The 24,269-nt window shown below is 39.7% G+C and overlaps 2 protein-coding genes across 3 annotated transcripts; both read left to right on the top strand.

Annotated features, from left to right (window-relative positions):
* Positions 1-5,403: 5,403 nt before the first annotated feature.
* On the top strand, positions 5,404-17,113 carry LOC139542412 (Na(+)/dicarboxylate cotransporter 3-like). The gene is made up of 13 exons (XM_071347818.1): positions 5,404-5,758; positions 6,370-6,635; positions 6,832-6,995; positions 9,258-9,318; positions 9,429-9,608; positions 9,951-10,076; positions 10,273-10,365; positions 10,659-10,763; positions 10,883-10,980; positions 14,351-14,463; positions 14,688-14,849; positions 15,517-15,654; positions 15,770-17,113. The coding sequence occupies exons 1-13, from the start codon at positions 5,642-5,644 to the stop codon at positions 15,953-15,955; spliced, it is 1,809 nt and encodes a 602-aa protein (XP_071203919.1). The 5' UTR covers positions 5,404-5,641; the 3' UTR covers positions 15,956-17,113.
* A 991-nt stretch (positions 17,114-18,104) lies between these two features.
* On the top strand, positions 18,105-21,041 carry ocstamp (osteoclast stimulatory transmembrane protein). Of its 2 annotated transcripts, XM_071349498.1 has the most exons (3): positions 18,105-18,294; positions 18,776-19,790; positions 19,948-21,041. In XM_071349498.1, the coding sequence occupies exons 1-3, from the start codon at positions 18,251-18,253 to the stop codon at positions 20,326-20,328; spliced, it is 1,440 nt and encodes a 479-aa protein (XP_071205599.1). In that variant the 5' UTR covers positions 18,105-18,250; the 3' UTR covers positions 20,329-21,041. The 2 variants fall into 2 exon arrangements, with proteins under 2 accessions (XP_071205599.1, XP_071205598.1); XM_071349497.1 differs by lacking the exon at positions 18,105-18,294 and having other exon boundaries at positions 18,308-19,790.
* Positions 21,042-24,269: the final 3,228 nt, after the last annotated feature.

The following is a 24,269-nucleotide window of genomic DNA, read 5'->3' as shown; positions in this document are numbered from 1 at the left end:
CATTTGGCTGTCGATTATTGTTCCAATGTCCGTTGTTCCTGTGCTGTGTTGTTTTGGCTTTCGTGCTGTTTGGATGTGCATATATGATTACGGGTCTCGTCCCATGGTGTATCATTGTGCGCTTGTGTTTTTCGGGACTCGTCCCGCGTAGGTATTACGAGTCTCACCCCGTGTATTTATTTGAGGTACTCCTCGCTCATTTGTTTGGGTTCAACCCTGTATTTTGTATACGTGTTTGTTTGGTCTTCGTCCCTGTGCCTTTACATGGCACACTGTAATTTAGGTCAATAAAAAAAACTATTACGCATTCCTGCGCCTGTCTCCCGATCCTTCACAACGTGACAATCATCTATGCATAGTCACTTTAATAACTCTACCTACATGTACACATTACCTCAATTACCTCGACTAACCGGTGCTCCCGCACATTGACTCTGTACCGGTACCCCCCTGTATATAGTCTCGCTATTGTTATTTTACTGCTGCTCTTTAATTACTTGTTACTTTTATTTGTTTTTCTTATTTGTATTTATTTATTTTTTTACTGCATTGTTGGTTAGGGGCTCGTAAGTAAGCATTTCACTGTTGTATTCGGCACATGTGACTAATACCATTTTATTTTATTTTATTTGATGGCAGGTAAAAAGCAAAAAAGAGGGGGGAAACCTGTCCTTTGGGAATTTCCGAAGTCTACCCAGGTTTTTGATATGAGTACTTCATACTCACTATTTCATTTGGAATAACTGAATGGAACAAATTGATCTGTGATAAAATATGATCTAAAGTAAAATATGTAATGACACTGTACCTTTTTTCAACCTTAGAGTAGAGTTGCTTAGTTGCACTGTCTGCTAAGGGTAAACCACTATGACTATGTCATGGTCTAATCTGATTCATCAGACACAATCAGCCTGGGGACGAGGTTATGGTTAGTCCACTGCCAGTGCCTATGGCTGACTGAGTCTCTAACTATCCCCTCACTTACAGTAACCTGCATGCACCTTGTCATTCTGATTATGTTCTATTGCTGGAAGAATCTGTTCTATAGCTATTACTATTGGGCAAAACATAACCCAAAACACAACCAAAACAGACCACAAATGCATCCAACTAGTTTTTAGAGATCACAAGCTTGATGTAGTCATTGTGTGGAAGGAATATGGGACCAAATACTAAACTTTTGACTACTTTCCTACACTATAAGTACATTTTCAAAAATACGTATGACTTCTTCACATGGGGGGATTAAATAGATAAAGTGCTTTCATTTATAAACGGTAAATCGGGTATGAAAATACCCTTAAAGGTACAATCAGCTCTTACTTCAGTCCATCAATTTCTTTACCTATAAATTCATGATTCTTGATTCTTGATGAAAATAACTTAGAAATGCCTCATGAGCTGAGTTCAACTGTCATACCCCATCAGAACACAAAATATAAGCGTATTTTACTCCAATGTTTGTAAACAAAGAAAATGTAAACAAAACATGGTTAAAACTATAATTTTGATATCATGGTTGTTCAACCCTTGCATCATAACTCTGTCTATGAATTTGAGAGTGATTCAATTTCTCCAGCCCCATCCCTCAGCTTTTTACCGAACCAGCGGTGGGGAGCAGCGGTTTGTTATTGTTTCTACTGCTGATTGCTGCTGTAAAATGTGACATTCTGTAGGCTACTGTAGTCTCATATGAAACTTTTGATCTCAAATCCAAAATGCTGGATTATTGAGCCAAACAAAACAATTTAGCTTCACTGTCCAAATACATATGGAAGGGAGTGTACCCCACAAACCGTTTTTATGTATGACACTAGATGGCACCTCTGCATCGCAGAGAATAGTTCAACAGTGGAAAGCGCTACTTATTCCTGTGATCAAGAGCAGTAGAGGGTTGGCTCTGACCTCTATGAGGCCATCAGACCGATGCCAGCAGAGACCGTTTCTTGCCAGGGTAGTTATGAATGGCTTTAGAAAGTCAAAGAGAGAGGGAGCTATTCCCGTGGGAGAGAAGCGAGCCTGCCATTACCTTCTTTTGAGAAGTGCCAAAGCAGACAGTCGGTTGTCACTAGTTACCACAGCCACAAGATAAAAATTGACTATATCGTAAAAATGTGCTTTAGCACATTAGGGTTAGGCATAAGTTTAGCAGTGTGGTTAAGGTTAGTGTTAGGTTAAAAATCAGATTTTAAGAATATACATTTTAGAAGTAGGCAGGGTTTAGTCATAATTATGACTTTGTTTTTAAAACAAGTCAGTATTCAAGGTCCATCCATGTGTGAAGATGTCGGGAGATGACATGGAAACTGGCTACTAGGGGCAACAGTAAGCATCTGATTCCAAAGGTTGCAAGTTCAAATCCTGCAATAGAAAAACATTTTTGAAATTTTTGTTTTAAGCCTATCCAAACCTTAACAATTAGGAGTTAATGCCCAACCTTAAGATTTTGGAGTTAACACCTGAATTTCACCCTAACCTTAAAAGTTAATGCCTAAATGTAAACTTAAACACTTCGAAATTTGAAGTTAGAAACAACTTCGAAATTTTATATTTGAGAAACATGGAGGAATGTCTAATTCTGACATGCGACTGTGAGAGCTAGTAGCTTAAATTTGTTATGCGGAGTGGAACAGGGAAACCCAAGAGCAGACTCAGATGAGGGGACTGGAATGAAGTAACCAAGGTATTTATTGAAACACAGCGGGAAGATGGAGTGCAGGCCAGGGGAAGCTCAGGCGGGTTGCAGGAAACCAGGTGCGGAGGCTGAGGCTGGAGCGAGAGGGGTTGGGACAGGGTAAGCAGGGCCGGAGGGGAATCCAAGGGAGCAGTAGAGCGGGGAATCCAGGACAGAGTAGCAGGATGAGGAGATGTGGGACTGGAGACAGGGACCAGAGTTAGAGTGAGGCAAGGAAAACAGGCACAACAGGATCTAAATCGTAACAAACGGCTAGAACCGTAGACTGACTGAGCAGAGATTACGATCTGGCAGTGTGGAAGTGACAGGACTGAGTATTTGTAGAGGTCTTGATTATGGAACAGGTTGCAGCTGGTGGAGATCTTCTCTGACTCCAGCACACCTGTCTCCACCCACACAATCACACACAGAGAAAGAGAGGGAGAGGGAGAGGGCACTGGGGGCGTGGCGGCAGATCAAGGAGACACAGGATGAGCAGTAGAGGTCGTGGCAGGAGCAGATGTAACAAAAGTAGGCCCACTCCACATCACTCCACATTGTCCCTGCAGATATATCATTTATGGTTAGGCCTATAGGAACATTTGGAGACCTCTGCTGCAGCCTCTTAAACCTTGTGTGTAGTAGTGGCACAGTACCCACAATTGCTAATAACCCATCTGCATCCACCCGCAATTGCTAACAACCCATCGGCATCCGCCAGCAATTGCTAATAACCCATCTGCATTCGCCCGCAATTGCTAATAACCCATCTGTACTTGCCCTACAATGTGATCAAGTGAAAATATGAGGCCTGTACCCGACTCTAACCGCTAATATTAGAAAATGCACTGTAGGCTACAGTCAGAGAAGGAGGAACGATTTTTTTTTTGACAGGGGGTACAATATTTTATTTTGCATGATTTAAATATGTTTCTCCTCATAATTTCTGACATTTTGGTAGGCTATTTCTTAATCAAATTGTCTATAATTAGATACATAGCAGTTTCTCTAGAAGACTAAATAAACCCTTGCACAGCAGAATAATGTCATAAATCGATAGAATGAATGCGTCAATCTAGTTGACATCGGTCAAGTTTTCTCTGTCATCTCTGCTTCATTTGCAGAACAAACGTTTAGGGACCGGGGAGAACATGCAACAACAACTAACAACAACAACAAAAAAACAAGAACGAATTTCTGTGCAAAATGTCCAAATGCCATCAGTTTGCCCGGTTGTAATGAAATATAAAGATGTGAAAACGACCCAACAGTTCGGCTTGGATGCATATTTTATGTGGTTGAAAAACGATCAGCTTTTATGATGCTGACAAAGACAGCACCTCTACAGACAGTATTTAAATGCCATTCGTATTCTCTCAAGATGCTGAACGAATTCAGTCATATTTCTCCACTCCTGTTGCAAAGACGAAATGTTGCCTACGTTTAGTAGGCCTATATAATTTTACTGCAAGAAATGCTTAATTCTGCAGGAGTTGATATTAAGGCTATGTGAGAGGTTATAGATCTACAGTCAGTGTCCAGATTTCAGTTTCCATTTAACCCATCTGAACAGTAGTCTTAAAAGTTCCCTTGACATACCATGCCTATTTGAAGTCCCCGTCTTGTGACTGTAGAATTTGTATAGTGCCTCACAATTATCACACATAACATAGCTGGCGATGCTATCATCCTCTTTCACCTTTCCCAAAAATATATTTTCTGTCACTCCCTTCTCTTTATTTTCAACTCTCCATTTCGCAGCTTTACTCTTATTGAATTAAACGCCGACAGTGTCCTTTTTGCCTTAGTGGATCTAGTTAACTTTTTCAGCCCGCTCACAAAAGCATTTGGCTATTGGCATGTGGGCTATTTGACGCGCCTACAGTTAGGCCCTAAAGTTTAGGCTTATGCACTAATGCCATATAGCCTAACATAAAAACCGCGTTGTAGCCTAAATATATCAATTGCACAATAATTATACATTCATAGATTTGTTTTAAGTATTGTCTTATCTTTATTTAACCTACACGCCACCCACCAACCTATACACCACCGACCCTTCATCCACACAATGTTGCATGACCATAAACCACCCACCGTGCGGGTATAACCCCGAGGACTGCGGGTTATGAGTCAAACGCGCATCACTAGTGTGTAGGCCTATGTGTGTGTGTGTGTCGGAGGGTTTGGGTAAAAAAAAGCAGAAGACAAATTTCCATCTCTATGGACTAATAAAAGAACATCTTATATATTGCGGCGTTGTGCGCGCAATTGTGGGAGCCGCCAACGAAATCACAAATGAACTGAAGTCACCTCTTTAACCAGCAAATGCAATAGGACATAGGCCTATCTTTCAATTATCTACAAAAAACAACTAGGCTACGTAAACTGTGTTTGGTTAAGTGTTACTGATTACAATAGTAGTCTCCATGTAGTCGGTCTTCATTTTTTCCCAAACGTATGAATTCTGCTTAAAGGTCCTGACATTTATGGCAGAGATGCATGTTGCTCTTATCCTTTAACTTCAAGCAAGGTCACTGGTTCAAGTCCCTACCCCCTTAAACACAGTTTTACATGTCTTACCTGTTTGGCCCCTACCCTTGTGGGATCCTCCATGGATGGGTTATAGGCTGTAAGATCACATGATGATTGACAGTTTTTGATTAACGTTGACATGGCATCTGTTTTGCAGGGAGGAACCAGACAACCAGACTGCTGGAGTGCTTTGCATTTAGGTTGCTATCAGTAAAACAAAATAAATCATCTGCCCGATGGGACAACCACAGAACAGGCTCAATTTGCGCACATCCACAATAACTTGAACAACGCGTTAGGAGTTAAACTGTAAGCCAATAGTTAAGCTTCTCCAAGAGTGCAAAAACAACAAAGTCAAGGTAATAAAAGAGATAGAGGCGTCAAGTTCTGCTCTAAAGCGTCACATAACGAGCTTTAACGCTCATATTCGACATGGAAATGGAAACCATATCAACATTCGCTAAGAAACTTTGGTGTGTCAAGAAACAACTTATTCTTTTCCTCACTCCACTTATTCTTCTCCCGTTACTTTTTGGGCTACCGGAAAAGGTACGTGGTTATTGGGAGATGCACAAATATTCTTACTGTAACCATTTCTTCCTCTAATTTACAAGAAGAAGTAGATTCAACTTTATAAGTTATACCTTAACCAAATTGCTAAACTATATCAAGCCTAAAACTGATATTATCATTAATATCCACACCTGCCTTTAATTTAAACCCGAACACCCTTTAACCTGATATCTGTTGGTCTTCACTGAAATTAGAATCAGGATCCTAAGAAGTGTCCCATTAGATTAAAACCTACAATTATATACTTTTGATCTGTTTTAGGTTGATCATGTTATTCCAGTATATAGGACATGGCCCTGCTCCATCATATATCTAAAAACACAATCCTTACATCCATAACTTGGCTTTCCTCCATTCCCCCTCTTAATCATAACCATAGCCCAATCTGAGCCCTAACCCAATTACTAATAACTTCAAAGACTTCTTTATTTACAATTGCAAATCCAGTCACATAAAAAGTACATTCCTTGTACATTTGTCTTTCCACAGCATGATACAAACATGAATTACATAGATCACCTTTGTAAATGGTACAGTTGGCTTTTCCTCTTGAGTGTTCACCAACATGTCTCTGTTATGTTTTGCAGGAGGGGAAATGTCTGTACGTGGTGCTTCTAATGGCTGTGTTCTGGTGCACAGAGACACTTCCCTTAGCTGTCACTGCCATGCTACCTGTTTGCCTCTTTCCAACCATGGGAATTCTTCCATCCAAAAAAGTCTGCCCTCAGTACTTCCTCGATACCAATTTTCTCTTTCTCAGTGGTCTTGTTATGGCATCAGCTATTGAGGAATGGGGTCTGCATCGCAGAATAGCTCTGAAAGTTCTTAAGATTGTTGGAGTCAAACCAGCCTGGTGAGAAGACTATATCGCCATATACAACAGTAATAAATTAATCATAATTTATATTTTGGGATTCTTTTCCATTATCTTATATGAATGCCCTGCATATGGCAAAATATAGCCTACATAATCATATTATCAGAAATATTAAATGTATTGATGTGTCACTCCACTTACTCCTGACCCATGTGTACATCTCTCTGTGCAGGTTGATTTTGGGAATGATGATCACCTCTGCCTTCCTGTCCATGTGGCTCAGTAACACCGCAACAACGGCCATGATGCTTCCCATTGCTAACGCCATCCTGGAGAGTCTCTTTGGAGACCTGGCCACTCTGAAGGAAAACTGTAAGGTGAAAGACGAGACAGAGGGTGAGTTGCTGTGTAGGGTTTCTCCAACTGTCCCATATACACTACCGGTCAAAAGTTTTAGAACACCTACTCATTTAATGTTTTTTCTTTATGTTTACTATTTTCTACATTGTAGAATAATAGTGAAGACCTCAAAACTATGAAATAACACGTATGGAATTATGTAGTAACCAAAAAAGTGTTAAACAAATCAAAATATATTTTATATTTGAGATTCTTCAAATAGACACTCTTTGCCTTGATGACAGCTTTAAACACTTTTGGCATTTTCTCAACCAGCTTCATGAGGTAGTCACCTGGAATGCATTTCATTTAACAGGTGTGCATTGTTAAAAGTTCCTTTGTGGAATTTCTTTCCTTCTTAATGCATTTGAGCCAATCAGTTGTGTTGTGACAAGGTATGGGGTATACAGAGATAGCCCAATTTGGTAAAAGACCAAGTCCATATTATGGCAAGAACAGCTCAAATAAGCAAAGATAAATGACAGTACATCATTACTTTAAGACATAAAGGTCAGTCAATACGGAAAATTTCAAGAAAGTTTCTTCAAGTGCAGTCGCAAAACCCATCAAGCGCTATGATGAAACTGGCTCTCATTAGGATTGCCATAGGAATGGAAGACCCAAAGTTACCTCTGCTGCAGAGAATAAGTTCATTTGAGTTACCAGCCTCAGAAATTGCAGCCCAAATAAATGCTTCACAGAATTCAAGTAACAGACACATCTCAACATCAGCTGTTCAGAGGAGACTGGGTGAATCAGGCCTTCATGGTCAAATTGCTACAAAGAAACCACTACTAAAGAACACCATTAAGAAGAAGAGACTCCCTTGGGCCAAGAAACACGAGCAATGGACATTAGAGCAGTGGAAATTTGTCCTTTGTTCTGAAGTCCAAATTGAAGATCTTTGGTTCCAACCGCCGTGTCTTTGTGAGACGTGATGTGGGTGAACGGATTATCTCTGCATGTGTATTTCCCACCCTAAAGCATGGAGGAGGAGGTGTTATGGTGTGTGATTTTTTTGCTGGTGACACTGTCTGTGATTTATTTAGAATTCAAGGCACACTTAACCAGCATGGCTACCACAGCATTCTGCAGCGATACGCCATCCCATCTGGTTTGGGCTTAGTGGTACTATCATTTGTTTTTCAACAGGACAATGACCAAACACATCTCCAGGCTGTGTAAGGTCTATTTGACCAAGAAGGAGAGTGATGGAGTGCTGACTCAGATGTCCTGGCCTCCACAATCCCCCGACCTCAAACATATTGAGATGGTTTGGGTTGAGTCGGACCGCAGAGTGAAGGAAAAGCAGCCAACAAGTGCTCAGCATATGTGGGAACTCCTTCAAGACTGTTGGAAAAGCATTCCAGGTGAAGCTGGTTGAGAGAATGCCAAGAGTTGCCAAGAGTTTGCAAAGCTGTCATCAAGGCAAAGGGTGGCTACTTTGAAGAATCTCAGATATAAAACACTTTTTTGGTGACTACATAATTCCATATGTGTTATTTCATAGTTTTGATGTCTTCACTATTATTATACAATGTATAAAATGGTAAAATAAAGAAAAACCCTTGAAAGAGTAGGTGTACAAAAACTTTTGACCGGTAGTGTACATCGAGTGAAAAGATAAAAAATATTAAGTAGCCAAGACAGGACAAATCTTTTTTTTTCGACACTGTAATGCAAATTGTTTGTAGTGCTTACAAAAACAAACATACTATACTTCAACTTTCTAAAGCTAAGAGTGATATTTCCACACTTAAACTGTAATAGGTAATTGAAGGTGTGGACTTTTTTACAACTACCTGTTCTATCACATTGCCTTCGATGCACGACATGTCAATATTCAACTGATAATTGATTAAACATATTAGCCACCTTTCAAGTCATATATTAAATATGACAAAGGCCTAAAGACAACCTACTTAGAGAACTGTAACTCACAGGCTTTGATGAGAAATGTTTAAATATCTCTGTTATAGCTTGTCTCATTCATTCTATAGCTATGGATATTGTAGCATCACAGTAATTGGTTCATGGGAAACTTGTTGATTCTCAGCAGAGGCCGTTTTTAAATTTTTTATTTAGCCTTTATTTACACTTAGATGACCCCCTAAATCGCGTTCAAATTGGTCTTCAATATGGAATTGTTATGACATCTAAGCCTGTCCTTAAAAAATATATATTTTGTAATTTGTCACCGCAGAGTAAACAATGGAGAGAATAACCCTAACACAACCTGTTCACTTCAACATCCATCAGGTCAAGCACGAGTAAAGCTGCATGCACTGCCCTCTGAAAAACAGATATTGGCTATAGACGGGTAAGAAAGCAAACATAAACAAACTGAACAATTGAAGCTCTCATGTTGTTAGAATAGGATTCATGGTTATCGTGTAGCTTTTACTAATGTTGGTATAATTATATCTTAAGACCTGATCGGATGGAGCGTTCAGATGGGAGTACTGCAGAGGAGATCAGGACAGAGTCAGAGTACCAGATGAAGGTGTGGAAGGGCTTCCTGATATGTATCCCGTACGCTGCCAGTATCGGAGGGACTGCCACCCTGACAGGCACTGCACCAAACCTCATCCTCATTGGACAACTTAAGAGGTACCCAAGTTGAAGATTTGGCTGATCTCACTTTCTCCTACTGCATCTGAACATACCCTCTCATAGACCTCACAGGCCCATCAGATAGAGCAATAATAATCTGTAAGGTGAGGGTTTTGTACAACATACAAACTTTTAACCATTATGAAAAAAGAAGAGACAAGTGACACAGGTACTGGGATGTTTCAGACATTGTAGAACTTCAGACGTCCCTCTTAAAGGCCTGTTAGGATTTAACTGGCAAATAGCTGGGTACGAATAACATGTTACATTAAGACTATAAAATACTACTTTTTTCATGTTTGCTGTACCGTTTTTGACAGTTGCTTCTTTGTGTTCTAGTTACTTCCCCGAGTGCGACTTGATCAATTTTGGCTCTTGGTTTGCATTCGCATTTCCTCTCATGGTGTTCTTCCTCATCTTGGGATGGCTATGGATTTCTTTCCTCTACGGGGGCTTGAATACACGGTATGATGGTGAAATCAGATCTAAGTACAGCACCTCATCAGTGTAATATAAAAATGTGACCATAGATGATTACATGTGGCAGTCTGGTAGAGTTATAGGATTTTTTACTGTACACTTTTTGAAGTAGTATGGAGTAATACATTCTTCTACCTGTCAGATATTTCCACATTATTTTCATACTATTTTTTGTGGTCAGGTTGTGTGTGAAGAAACAGGACAAAAGAGCACAAGCAGAGGCGAAGGCTGAGGCCGTGATTGATGAAGACTACAGAAAACTAGGCCCCATAAAGTAAGGACATATCTCTAGACTAAATCACAGGCAACATGCTCCAGTCTTAAATCATGCCCTACACCAGGGGTGGCTAATTCTAGTTTAGGAGGGACACATTGTGCACATGTTTTAGATTGTTTATTTCAATCAGTGTGTTAATGCTGTGATGGAACAAAATGCCTGCTGCAGCCCTCCAGGACTAAAGATGACTACCTTTGTTCTAGACCCTACCCTTGTTCTAGACCCTCTGGACTATATGTCGGTGGTAATGTAGAATTCCTTAGACAATAATTTCCTATCTTCCATTTTAGTTTTGCAGAAGGAGCCATCGCATTCTTTTTCATTTTGTTTGCCGTTCTCCTGTTTACAAGAGATCCTAAATTTGTAACTGGATGGTCCACGTTTTTCAACAAAGGGTAAGAGAGACAAGCTGACAATCCACTGCCCGTTAACTAGGAAATGTCTGTATAATTCACTGGAGGCTTGAGGAAACCAGCTGCTTCATTCCTCTTCTTTGATTCTCTTCCTCCTGCAGGTATGTCTCAGATGCGACCACTGGAGTGATCATTGTGTCAATCCTATTCTTCTTCCCTTCCCAAAAGCCCTCTCTTAGCTGGTGGTTTGATTCTCAAGGTCAGTACCAGAAAGGATATGTCCCAAATAATGAGAAATACATTTTTAGAATATGTAGATTGAAAATACCACTGTCTCAAATCATACAGCCTTTCTGTACTGATATAGAGAAAACTGTATATTTTCAAATCAAAAGATTAGATGGAGTGAAGCAGCTGTATACATTGCATTCGGAAAGAATTCAGATCCCTTGACTTTTTTCCACATTTTGTTAGGTTACAGCCTTATTCCAAAATTGATTAAATAGTTCAATCTACACATAATATCCCATCATAACAAAACAGAAACAGGTTTTTAGCCATTTTTGCAAAAAATGAAATATCAAATTTACATAAGTATTCAGACCCTTTACTCAGTACTTTGTTGAAGTACCTTAGGCAGCGATTGCAGCCTCGAGTCTTCTTGGGTATGATGCTACAAGCTTGGCACACCTGTATTTGGGGAGTTTCTCCCATTCTTCTCTGTTTCCTCTCAAGCTCTGTCAGTTTGGATGGGGAGCGTCGCTGCACAGCTATTTTCAGGTCTTTCCAGAGATGTTCGATCGGGTTCAAGTCCGGGCTCTGGCTGGGCCACTCAAGGACATTCAGAGACTTGTCCCCGAAGCCACTCCTACGTTGTCTTGTCTGTGTACTTAGGGTCGTTGTCCAGTTGTATGGTGAACCTGAGGTCCTGAGCGCTCTGGAGCAGGTTTTCATCAAGGATCTCTCTGTACTTTTCTCCGTTCATCTTTCCCTTGATCTTGACTAGTCTCCCAGTCCCTGCCACTGAAAAACATCCTCACAGCATGATGCTGCCACCACCATGCTTCACCGTAGGGATGGTGCCAGGTTTCCTCCAGACGTGACGCTTGGCATTCATGCCAAAGAGTTCAATCTTGGTTTCATTACACTAGAGAATCTTGTTCCTCATGGTCTGAGGTGCCTTTAAGTGCCTTTTGGCAAACTCCAACCCAGCTGTCATGTGCCTTTTACTGAGGAGTTGGTTCCGTCCGGCCACTCTACCAAAAGGCTTGATTGGTGGAGTGCTGCAGAGATGGTTGTCCTTCTGGAAGGTTCTCCCATCTCCACAGAGGAACTCTGGAGCTCTGTCCGAGTTTTTTGCTCTGACATGCACTGTCAACTGTGGGACCTTATATAAACAGGTGTGTGCCTTTCCAAATCATGTCCAATCAATTTAATTTACCACAGGTGGACTCCAATCAAGTTGTAGAAACATCTCAAGGATGATCAATGGAAACAGGATGCACCAGAGCTCAATTTCAAATCTTATAGCAAAGGGTTCTGAATACTTATGTAAATAAGTACATTTTTAATACTAACCTGTTTTCTCCTTGTCATTATGGGGTATTTTGTGTAGATTGAGGAGTATTTTATTTAATACATTTTAGAATAAGGCTGTAACGTAACAAAATGTGAAAAAAGGGAAGGAGTCTGGATACTTTCCAAATGCACTGTAGATGCTCTGTAGATGCACTGTAGATGCACTGTAGATGCACTGTAGATGCACTGTAGATGCTCTGTAGATGCACTATAGATGCTCTGTAGATGCACTGTAGATGCTCTGTAGATGCACTGTAGATGCTCTGTAGATGCTCTGTAGATGCACTATAGATGCTCTGTAGATGCACTGTAGATGCACTGTAGATGCACTGTAGATGCACTGTAGATGCTCTGTAGATGCACTGTATATGCTCTGTAGATGCACTGTAGATGCACTGTAGATGCACTGTAGATGCTCTGTAGATGCACTGTAGATCCACTGTAGATGCACTCTAGATGCACTGTAGATGCTCTGTAGATGCACTGTAGATGCTCTGTAGATGCACTGTAGATGCTCTGTAGATGCACTGTAGATCCACTGTAGATGCACTGTAGATGCACTGTAGATCTGGGTTTTTAAAGTCACATTATTATTCAGTCATGCCTCACCAGACATAAATTACAGTAACATTGACTCCTATTAAGGCAGAATATTTTTTTTGTAATTTCATTAATCCATTTCTGAAGCAGAACTTGTATTGGCTCTGTTGTAAGGTACTGTAAATAACCTGAGGAATGTTAATGACGTAGATTAGTGAGTCTGAGCAGAGTCCCGTCGTGAGGTAAGACTGTCGCCCCTTATTATTAATCCCTCAGAAATGTGTTGCCACACTTTGGTTTGCTCTGTGTACTTTGCTCTGTGTTCACCCACTGGTTTAACATAGCACACAACTTCTTATGCAACAGAAATACCAGTGTTTTCATTTTCTACCCTCATATTTTTCCAGCGAGACTAGAATATGTATATGTTTGACATTGAGCTCTTTAATGTTCTTTATTAAAAACTATTTTGAGTAGATATGTTAAGAATTTGCCTGTGAAATAATAGTTATCTTTCAGTCAGTTCACACTTTACAACAAAAGCGCATCTCCCCATAGTGATGTTGTACCTCGTTCCCTCCCTTCAGGGAACAGTAGTTATATTCAGAACTTTATGTTTTGCCGGGCAAAACATTTAACTTATTGACAAATGAAAAATGTCCAGCAGAGCGGTACCCGAGACAGAAACAAAACCCCAACCAGCCTTATTTTGTCCCCTAAGTGGGTCCTCAGATCCTCAAAAGGTTCTACAGCTGCACCATCAAGAGCATCCTGATGGGTTGCATCACTGCCTGGTATGGCAACTGCTCGGCCTCCGACCGCACGACACTGCAGAGGGTACTGCGTACGGCCCAGCACATCACTGGGGCCAAGCTTCCTGCCATCCACGACCTCTATACTAGGCTGTGTCAGAGGGAGGCCCTAAAAATTGTCAAAGACTCCAGCCACCCTAGTCATAGACTGTTCTCTCTGCTACCGCACGGCAAGCGGTACCGGAGCGCCAAGCCATAAGACTCCTGAACATCTAATCAAATGGCTACCCAGACTATTTGCATTGCCCCCCCACCCCCCACCCCCACCCCCCACTCCCTCTCTTTTACGCTGCTGCTACTATCTATTTTTATCTATGTCTATATCTATCTACATATTACCTCAATTACCTCAACTAACCGGTGCCACCGCACATTGACTCTGTACCGGTGCCCCCTGTATATAGCTTCGCTACTGTTATTTTACTGCTGCTCTTTAATTATTTGTTACTTTTATTTTTTTATTTAATCTGCATTGTTGGTTAACAGTTTATAAATCTACACCTGTTGTATTTGGCGCATGTGACAAATCAAATTTGATTTGATAACCGTTACTTTGACCCCTAACCCCTAGCTGCAGCTCCTTCTTTATTGCCTCTTTTCAAAGCCCCTTGCAGGTTAGATATTCTGATATTTCAGTGGTTGACCTGGATTTGTCTGTTGGGCAGAGGTCGATTTCATACCCTGTCATGTTTTCCACAGCACCAAATACTCCATATGTTCCTCTCCTATCATGGAAGAAAGCACAGGAATGTGTCCCATGGAATATCATTCTGTTGCTGGGTGGAGGCTTTGCCATGGCCAAGGGATGTGAGGTAAAACCATATCATTTACATATAGAATCATTAAGCCTTATGATCTCTATGGGTAAACCCCTTTCATGTTTAATGGTGCACACCATAGATATGAAATCCCTTTAACTCACATTCTCATTTGTGTACATTCTAATAGCTGTTGTGTGGTGATTTCTATACTTTTTGACCTATTTCTGCTACTACTGAGTCAAGGACTGTCTTGATGCTCTGTCCCTGTGGTGTAGGAGTCAGGACTGGCGGCGTGGATAGGAGCCTACCTCCAGCCTATTGCCCAGGTCCCCCCTGCTGTGGCCGTCATGTTCATCACAGCTTTCCTGGCCTGCTTCACAGAGTTCGCCAGCAATACCGCCACCATTATCATATTCCTGCCCGTCATTGCTGAACTGGTGAGCTGTCATCTACCGTATGACATGACCACAACACTCAACATTTAGTTAGATGTTTCCATTATTAAGAATGAAGTACCCTGTGGGTATGAAGAGGTCGACTAGAAAACACTCAATTTGAAGAAAGGCGTATTTTGTGTGTAGTATTTTTGAATACCCATGTGAACTACCATAAAGCCTTGAACTCCACTGTATTACTAATATATAATGGGGAAGTTGATGCTCTCTACTCTAATCTCCCACAGCAATTGACTTTTTTACTGTTTGTCATGGGGTTAACAGATTTGTCAGTGTAGCACCATGGCTGTTTGGTCTGTTGGACATTAACTACAGTTATCAGTAACCAGTAGTCTTCGTCTGTCTGTGCCAATGTCTTACAGTGTTGTTAAATCTAAGCAATAGTATCACCCACCCAGTATCATCCAGTATCACCATGACAAGTGCACCCTAGTTACTTATCTTCAGCGACATTTCTAAGCCAAATACGTTACTAAGAATTTGGAATATCGTTGCCACTTATTGAATGCGATGTGGATTCACACACTCTTTGTTCATTTGTGTTACTTGTGTTAATCTGCAAAAAACTGTTTCAAAGTAGTATTATTCTCCATTAACACAATATTTCTGCAAAATAATATCAATGACTGTGTTTGTCTCCCCTCTACAGGCTATGTTTGTCAAGGTGAATCCTCTTTACTTCATGATACCTGCGACAACAGGATGTTCATTTGCCTTCATGTTGCCAGTCTCCACCCCTCCCAACTCCATTGCCTTTGCATCTGGCCATCTTTTGGTGAAGGACATGGTAAGATCCTCACGCCAATATACTGTGTGACCATATTTCAGACTGTTCTTAAACTTAAACATACTCTATCCTAGTAGATAGATGATTTACATCTGTTTGGTTTCTCTATTCCCAGGTGAAAACGGGCTTTGTGATGAACATTTTGGGCATTTTATCAGTTTCTCTGGCCATGAACACTTGGGGTCGTGCCATGTTCAGTTTGGAGACTTATCCAGACTGGGCTCGTCCAGTCAACATGTCCAGTACTGTCACAGATATACAGTTCCCCCCCATCCCACCTTTCAACCTTACTAGTTTGTGATACACTGCATACCGTAGATCTGAAGCTTATCCAATACAAAGTATTACACGGTATTATATAGTAAATACTTGAGCAGCATTTCTGAATATGTACAAAAGTCAACTATAGATTTGGGGAGCATTAGCTGTTACTTTAAGTTATTTAGCCTATGGTGTGATGGCTATACCATGTTGCTAATGTACTGTACACTTCTAGATTTTGCCATTTGCCTACTGTATACTACATGAGTTTAGATTTTTTTTGTTCAGGCTCTCATTGTGCTCTACTTCCTCTGTCGTGTAGATTATACTAAGTTCTATCAGCTAATTTTCTTGCTTGTCACATGCCACGAACCCCTGGTCTCCCAGATGTGTCCAATGTTATGTCCTGGTTTGTTTTAGGTCCCCATGCCAAGTTTCCATTTGAAGTTAATTTGTTTGTGCAGGGCAGGGGGTGACAGAATAGACAGTGGTTGGTCTGTCTGTTGTTACATTCTCTTCCACAGTTATACAACAAGTCGTGTCGGACACCGTTTTTGTCCAGACACCGGTGATGTCTGTGTCATCATTCTGTCGCTATGCTTGCTGAAATGACTTGCATCTTAGTGACCTCTGCTGGTCAGTGTGCCACTTTGCGAGTGCCCGTCTCATTCGTCACTGTAACATTCCCTAGATAGTGTTTGTGAGGATAATCCTTATCGATTAGGGTGTTAGCAGTCTGCTTGATGATAATAGACCCAATCCATTTCATCACACTGAACGCTCATTCTCCAAGTCCGCCACCTACTAGTAAATCACACTTGAACTCGATCCCCCATTGATCTTTAGTTGTATAATCTGTGACTGTCTTGACGCACAACAGGAGTTTGTGAATTATTCATGAAAAATACTTACCTAGCCCATGGGGTCACTGGCTGCACATGTTTTAACACATTCTAAGTTACACACAGAAGGTCATTTTTACTTTTCATCATGTCTTTAAAATCCAGAAATCATGATTTTCTGATCTTATTTCATTTGAAGTAATCATTAGAAATGTGGTACGTGGAAATCTAATTAACAATTTTCTACCATAGTTTGTATTTTGTGTAGTACGTTTAGGTTTATCAATGCACCTTTTGTAGCTTTGTTATTTTCTTCATACTGCTGTTGTACCAAATAAAACTCAACAGCAAATGTGTTCTTTTCTTTTTTCGTCAATCCATGGAATTGGTATATTTAGCTGATGTCAGTGAGCAGGCACCAACAGACATGCCACACAGTAATATATACTACAGAGCAACTCAAACCATGAGATAATATTCAGACGGGGGCCATGCCACTCTAGTCCTTTTTAGTTTTAATCATTGACCCAGGTGACACAGCATAATATGTACTGGAATCAAGTCTCATTCAACAGCCTGATAGCACCACACAAGATACCCAATAAGCCAAATGAGGCAAACAAACAAGCGAACAACACATTTGAAAGAAGGTTGCATTGAAATTTGGTTGGAACACAATTTCTACATGTGTCTGGAACCAAGCAGTGATATTTTGGCCCCTGTGTCTCTAAAGAATGGTGAAGGGCTGTACATTCCTTATAGTGTCTATTTGGTGATGTAAAGTCCCAAGGTCTGGCACATGGTTAACTCAGCAGAACTCTGAAGTAGTTACTCAGTGTAAGAGAGGAAGGGTCATTGGTGGATGCGCCAATAAATGAGACAAACTACAACAGAACACAATGACACTTTGTTAAAAAAGTAACACAGTACACACATTAAAAAGAAGAACTTGTTGGAAAAGGAACACAACATTTTGGAAAAGGAAGTTTGACAAGTCGTACCACAACATGAAACTGCTCAACCAATCAAATATACTTATTAATTGACTGTAATACAAAGGGAAATTAAAAAAGCCCCAGCTAAACATTTTATTTTGGAAAACTCGTACAATTGCTCACATGCTCATAGTTTCCCAGATCATAGCAATCCCCCCTCCTATTAGTCAGTAGTAGTATGACCTCACACAGGGTTATGTTTCGACCTCTAAATAGTATACCACAATGCTCATATAGAACCTTTTAACTTACCAATACTTCCCTAAATGATTAGTCACCAAGTATTGCATGTTCCATCATGTGTTGATTTGTTATGCCTGTCAATGTCAGTGAGTGTGTGTCAGCATGTGAGTATGAGCAAGAGCCCTTCTGTCCCCTTTGGGAACCGTCTTACACATCTATGTGGCAGTGACTGTGTATGATAAGTTCCTGTATCAAACTTCACAGTTACCACCATCAGACAACTGTGTAACTTCACATGCACTGTTACCAAGGAGAATGAAGAGCATTACTGAATGCATGGGCTTTGGCTTTTCATTGAGGTAGGTGTTCATTTTCAGTCTTTTGAGTGAAAGAGACATTAGGTTACTGGACAGCTATTTATGAGATGATTTAAGGAATTAATGTAAAATGTATATTATTTTCACAGTGAATTGTGCTAGTCCCTTGTGAATTTAAGAAAGCTGGCTTATTAAAGTGTTAATTACACAATAATAAGCTATTCTGCTCTTGTAAAATGTTGATATTAAAACAATACATGATGATAGTCAGAATGGTGGATATTGCAGTTTGATCAAATTCACAGCCTAGTTAGAATACAGTGCAATTCTAAAATGTGTTTCATGTTTAGTCTATTCTAATAAGCCATTTACTTTATGTTCGTATTCTTACCTTATATTATTTCTTATTGTTGTTGCATTGTTGAGGAGCCTGCAAGTAAGCACTTAGTTTGATGGTGTATACCATGTGTATACTGTACATACAACTAATAAAACTTGAATTCACACAATCATTGGTTTTCAGGCAAGAACCTTGGGGTGCCATAAAGACCACTCTAGAGTATCTGTGGGATGTTTACTCAAAGCCGACCCAGGCTGCCAAGGAGGTCCTGACGTTACTTTCTATGTGTTTCATTATCGCCATGGTGACTGGTGGTCTCCTCTACCATTGGATGACAGAGATCCTGAGATATGACAGTGGTACTTCCAGCACTGCTGCCTGCATCTATAGCGTGGCCATCCTTTTCCTCTCGTTCCTCTGTCATCCTCTCCGTTGTGTGCTAACTATGATCTTGCCCACTCTGGGCACCAAACAGGGGCGCAAGCTGATCATTTCCACCTCTGTGATTGTGTTAGTGTTGAGCATCATCCTTAACATAACCGTTAACATGGGAGTGGTGATGCACGTTTTAAAGTGCACCTCTGAAGGTTTTGTCCACTCTCTTTTAAACTCATCTGAGCTGTTTCAAGAAGCAAAGAGAGATCTTGTTAGAGAGACTATCAAAGTGAAACAGGAAGAACTGAATATTGTTAACAGATTGAGGAAATTTGATCATTTTACACACATTGATGTGTCAAAGGTCAAAAATACATTTGTTACTGTAAGCAAGCAGATTGAGAGTGACTTTTCACGTGCCAATAAACTGCTGGAGGATTATAAACTTCTGTCAAACAGGATTCTGGCGGCCATCTTTCTAATCTACCTGATAGTTGAATCAGCCTACTACCTGAAGTCATATGTCATTTCAGTTAAGTTTGACAACGTTTACATCACAAGACAGTTGCTGCAAAAAGCATCTGATGATGGAATCCAGATAGAGCCAACTAACTTGAAAAATATGGTTAATTCCACAAGTTGTAAAATAACGAAACAGGAATTTACCAGATGTCTTGCTCCCATAGTAGTGGTGACTTTGTATTTAATTGTTATTATCTTCATAATGGTTTTGGATCACATTGTGTACCATCTAGTTACAGTGAGTGGGCCTTGGCTGCAGGATGTTCCAGCTACATCTGTCAGCATAGCTGTGAAATATAAGGTAGGTCAATATTGATACAGTACTTTTCTATATAAGGTCGTGCACATCACAGAACATAATGTGACATTATATAATGTGTAGCCTTGAGATCAATGATGATATAGAAATTGAATAACACAGTGGACAAATGGGGACTGGATTCTCTTTTCTCTGACAGATTCACCTGCGCTTTCCAGGTCTATGTATTATCCCAGCTATCTGTAGGGATACAGAACTGGCAAACTTCCACAAGCAGTATGACTGGACATTTAGCCCAGAGGCTTTACGCTGTGATATTGAGCCCTCTGCACCAGACCTGAGAGTTAGGGTCTTCCTGGGACTACTCTGTCTGGTGAGCTACATCATGGTGTTGCTGGAGGTCTACGCCAGGCGCATCCGCAGAAAAGTGTCTGCATCCTTCTTCAAAACGCAGGAGGAAAAAAGAATTAATTTCTTATTGAAGAAGATACAGGTGAAACAGGACACAGGAGAAAACAATATATTTTTCATCGAAGCTGTGAATGAGACCAGCGTTCACACAAACCAAAACGTAATTTGAAGCTTATCTTGCTGTCATTATATGTAGTTTAGGGAGACCTCTGCTTTTAATACGTTCACTGCTCCTCTTGAGTTATTGCCGTTATAATAGATTTATTTTAGAATTGGAGAAAACCTTCCTCAGTCTCCCCAGCAGTCAGCTGAGAGAATTTGTTGATTCGATTTGTCCATATTTTCAGATTGAACTGATTCTGCAATATACAAATGAAAAACATGGAATAAAAAATGTAACTTCAAAGTGATACAAGCATGCTTATCCCTGTGTTAAAATACAATTGATGAATTCAGTGCCAACATCCTGCTCTCCATGAGCCAAAGGGCCTGTTGAGAACAGGACAGGGCATCCTGTTACTGAGTCACAGTCATATGACCTTTCTCCTGGTCGTGGAGCACCCCTTTTACCCCCACACTGCCTCGTCTCAACAACACTCATGAAACCATGTTTGTAGGCTTAATGAAGAAATAAATACCATATAACAGATAATCACAAGCGTTTTCACTCAATGTTTTATATTGTGAAAGGTTGATGCTTTTAAAGAATTTGATAAAAATGGCTTTGAGTTCCCTTTTAAAATAAAACGACTTTTTACTCCATGTAAGGAACAGGACCGTTAATTACTTTGTTTCTTACTGCAAGGGAGAACTCCACAATCAACAGACGACTAGGTGACACCTAGCCCCACCAGGTGTCCCTAACACTAAGTGCATTTGAGAAGTTTTTATGGCACAGAAAGGCTATGAAAATACTCATAACAAGGAGCATAAAACAAACTCATTGAAAATCTGTGTCAACAAACTATTTGTCCAATTCAATTAATTAGACTCAGATGAATGTTCAGAGGGCAACTATTGTGACACATAGTCGTGTCATGTGTGGGCCTTCTGAATGTTATTACAAATGAATGAATATAATCATGCTTTAAAATGTGCATAACAATCACTATTATTATTTTAGTCTTTTGGTATTATACTGTTTATTATTTCTGGTCAATGATGGATTAGATCGTGTAAAACTCATTTTCATATGACACCTAAAACTTAAACTCCATCTGAGAGCAAAAACAGTTTCTGTACCTCTGTGATTTATATATATATATTTTTTGTCATACCACAAAAATGCTTCAGCGTTTTTAGCAGCACACTGCTTTCAACTCCCAGAAGGCATCAGAAGGCACTTTTAGTGAGAGTATTATTAGAACGCCTGTTCATCTATTTCTTTATCCAGCCATTTTGTCCGTCTTCTTTTTTCTTCATGTTTACCCCATAATTCAAGACTATGTGTCTAATATTTTATGCTTTGTTGCTGTGAGGCCTGGAACAAAATGTATAATTCATATAATTTCTCTTCACATAAATCTTTGGTTCTGTACCAAAATAAAAGGTTAATAAATGGTATAATATCTTGCCTGTAACTTGATCTCTTGAATCTAATCCAAGCTAGCATAGAAATTGAATGTCATTAATGAAGCATCATGTAAAAGTAAGACCAGCTTTGTCAAATGGGGTGATCATGAGAGACACTAGGTCAAATAGTCCAGCGGATAGGTTAAATAATTGTTCAATAATAATCCAACTTGGTACACTAATACTAGACACCTTAAAGAACATTTGAAAGATTGGAGGCAGTCTGGGAAGCCTGGCCTGGCCTGGCCTTAATATAATTGGCTGCCACTCCAGATTTCCTGTTAGAAGAAAATAGGGTAAAATCATTACAAACAATATAAAAATGTATTTACCCACTAAATAAACCCCACAGATAATAAAGACAAACAAGTACTCTTAAGACCTTAATAGGGGTCATATTGAGGTCATTTTGACCATAGTCCAGTGGCTAAATTAAAAAATTGTGGATTTTGTGATAGAGCCACCAAATTTCACACACAGCTAGGTCATGTATAAAGAAGTATTTCTGGTTATAGTGCTATATCAGATTTTGTCCATTACCCCCTGGCGGTCATTTCCAAAATTGCCACTGAAACGTAGGCTAAGAACCAAAGATAGGTAGCTGGTTGGATAGATGTCACTAGGGTTGCTCTGCTCTGGTCAGAGAGAAAACAGATGACAGAGATAGTGCCAAAGTTCACATATTTATTAAGGACTTGTGGTTTGACATGGTAAAGTTGGATTTGTGTATGGTTCTGCAACAAAGGAGAGAGCTCATAAGCAGGTTGCGTAACATAAAAGGTAAAGGTGATAAGGATGCATTTATTAAACCAATATATCACTAATAACGAAAATAAGGAAATTACATGACATCTTAATGTTAACTTTTACTTGGTACTCATCCCGGATCCGGGAGCACCCCCCACAGTAAAAAAGCTGACTAGCATAGCCTAGCATAGCGTCACAAGTAAATACAAGCATCTAAATATCATTAAATCACAAGTCCAAGACACCAGATGAAAGATACAGATCTTGTGAATCCAGCCATCATTTCTGATTTTTAAAATGTTTTACAGGGAAGACACAATATGTAAATCTATTAGCTAACCACGTTAGCAAAAGACACCACTTTTTTTACTCCACCAGTTTTTTACTCCATCAGTAGCTATCACTAATTTGACTAAATAAAGATATATATAGCCACTAACCAAGAAACAACTTCATAAGATGACAGTCTGATAACATATTTATGGTATAGGATATGTTTTTTTTGAAAAATGTGCATTTTTCAGGTATAAATCACAGTTGTACATTGCAGCTGCAATCTGAAATAGCGTTGGAAGCAGCCGGAATAATTACAGAGACCGACGTCAATTACCAAAATACTCATCCTAAAACATTTCTGAAAAATACACAGCCTACAGCAATTGAAAGACAAAGATCTTGTGAATCCAGACAATATTTCAGATTTTCTAAGTGTTTTACAGGGAAGACACAATATGTAAATCTATTAGCTAACCACGATAGCAAAAGACACAACTTTTTTTCTCCACCATTTTTTTCCTGCATCAGTAGCTATCACTAATTCGACTAAATAAAGATATATATAGCCACTAACCAAGAAACAACTTCATAAGATGACAGTCTGATAACATATTTATGGTATAGGATATGTTTTTTTAGAAAAATGTGCATTTTTCAGGTATAAATCACAGTTGTACATTGCAGCTGCAATCTGAAATAGCGTTGGAAGCAGCCGGAATAATTACAGAGACCGACGTCAATTACCAAAATACTCATCCTAAAACATTTCTGAAAAATACACAGCCTACAGCAATCGAAAGACACAGATCTTGTGAATCCAGACAATATTTCAGATTTTCTAAGTGTTTTACAGCGAAAACACAATATATCGTTATATTAGCATACCACATGAGCTAACATCACACCAGCATTAAATCAAGGCAAAAGGGGCGATAACGTTATCGCCACCAAAATATATAAATTTTTTCACTAACCTTCTCAGAATTTTTCAGATGACAGTCCTGTAACATCATATTACACAATGCATATAGAGTTTGTTCGAAAATGTGCATATTTAGCATCACAAATCGTGGTTATGCAATGTAATCTGTCAAAACATGGCATGCATTCGGGCCGGCGCCATCTTGGAAAGGCACCTATGTTTACGATTATTTATCGATTAGATTGACTAAAAAAATACAGGTTGGACAGCTAATGAAAGATGCATTGGTTATTAATGCAACCGCTGATTTAGATTTTTAAAATTTACGTTACTAGACATACATTGTGAGTTACAGCCAGACTAGTGCCGCAAAAAATGGCTGACAACTGCGTTTACATTTTTCCACATAAATACGGAATAAAATCATAAATAACTCTTACTTTTGGACGAGCTTCCATCAGTATCTTGGGCAATGTGTCCTTTGTCCAAAAGAATCGTTGCTTTGTTGTAAAACGACCTCCTCAACTTCGAAACTAGCAGCTAACGATAGCTACACGGCACACACATGCCCAAATCCTCAAACGCAATACTAA

Source organism: Salvelinus alpinus, chromosome 17 (assembly GCF_045679555.1).
Source record: "Salvelinus alpinus chromosome 17, SLU_Salpinus.1, whole genome shotgun sequence".
Classification (NCBI taxonomy): Eukaryota; Metazoa; Chordata; class Actinopteri; order Salmoniformes; family Salmonidae; genus Salvelinus; species Salvelinus alpinus.
Note: the sequence above shows the minus strand (reverse complement) of the source record. Positions and strands in the feature narration are given on the sequence as shown.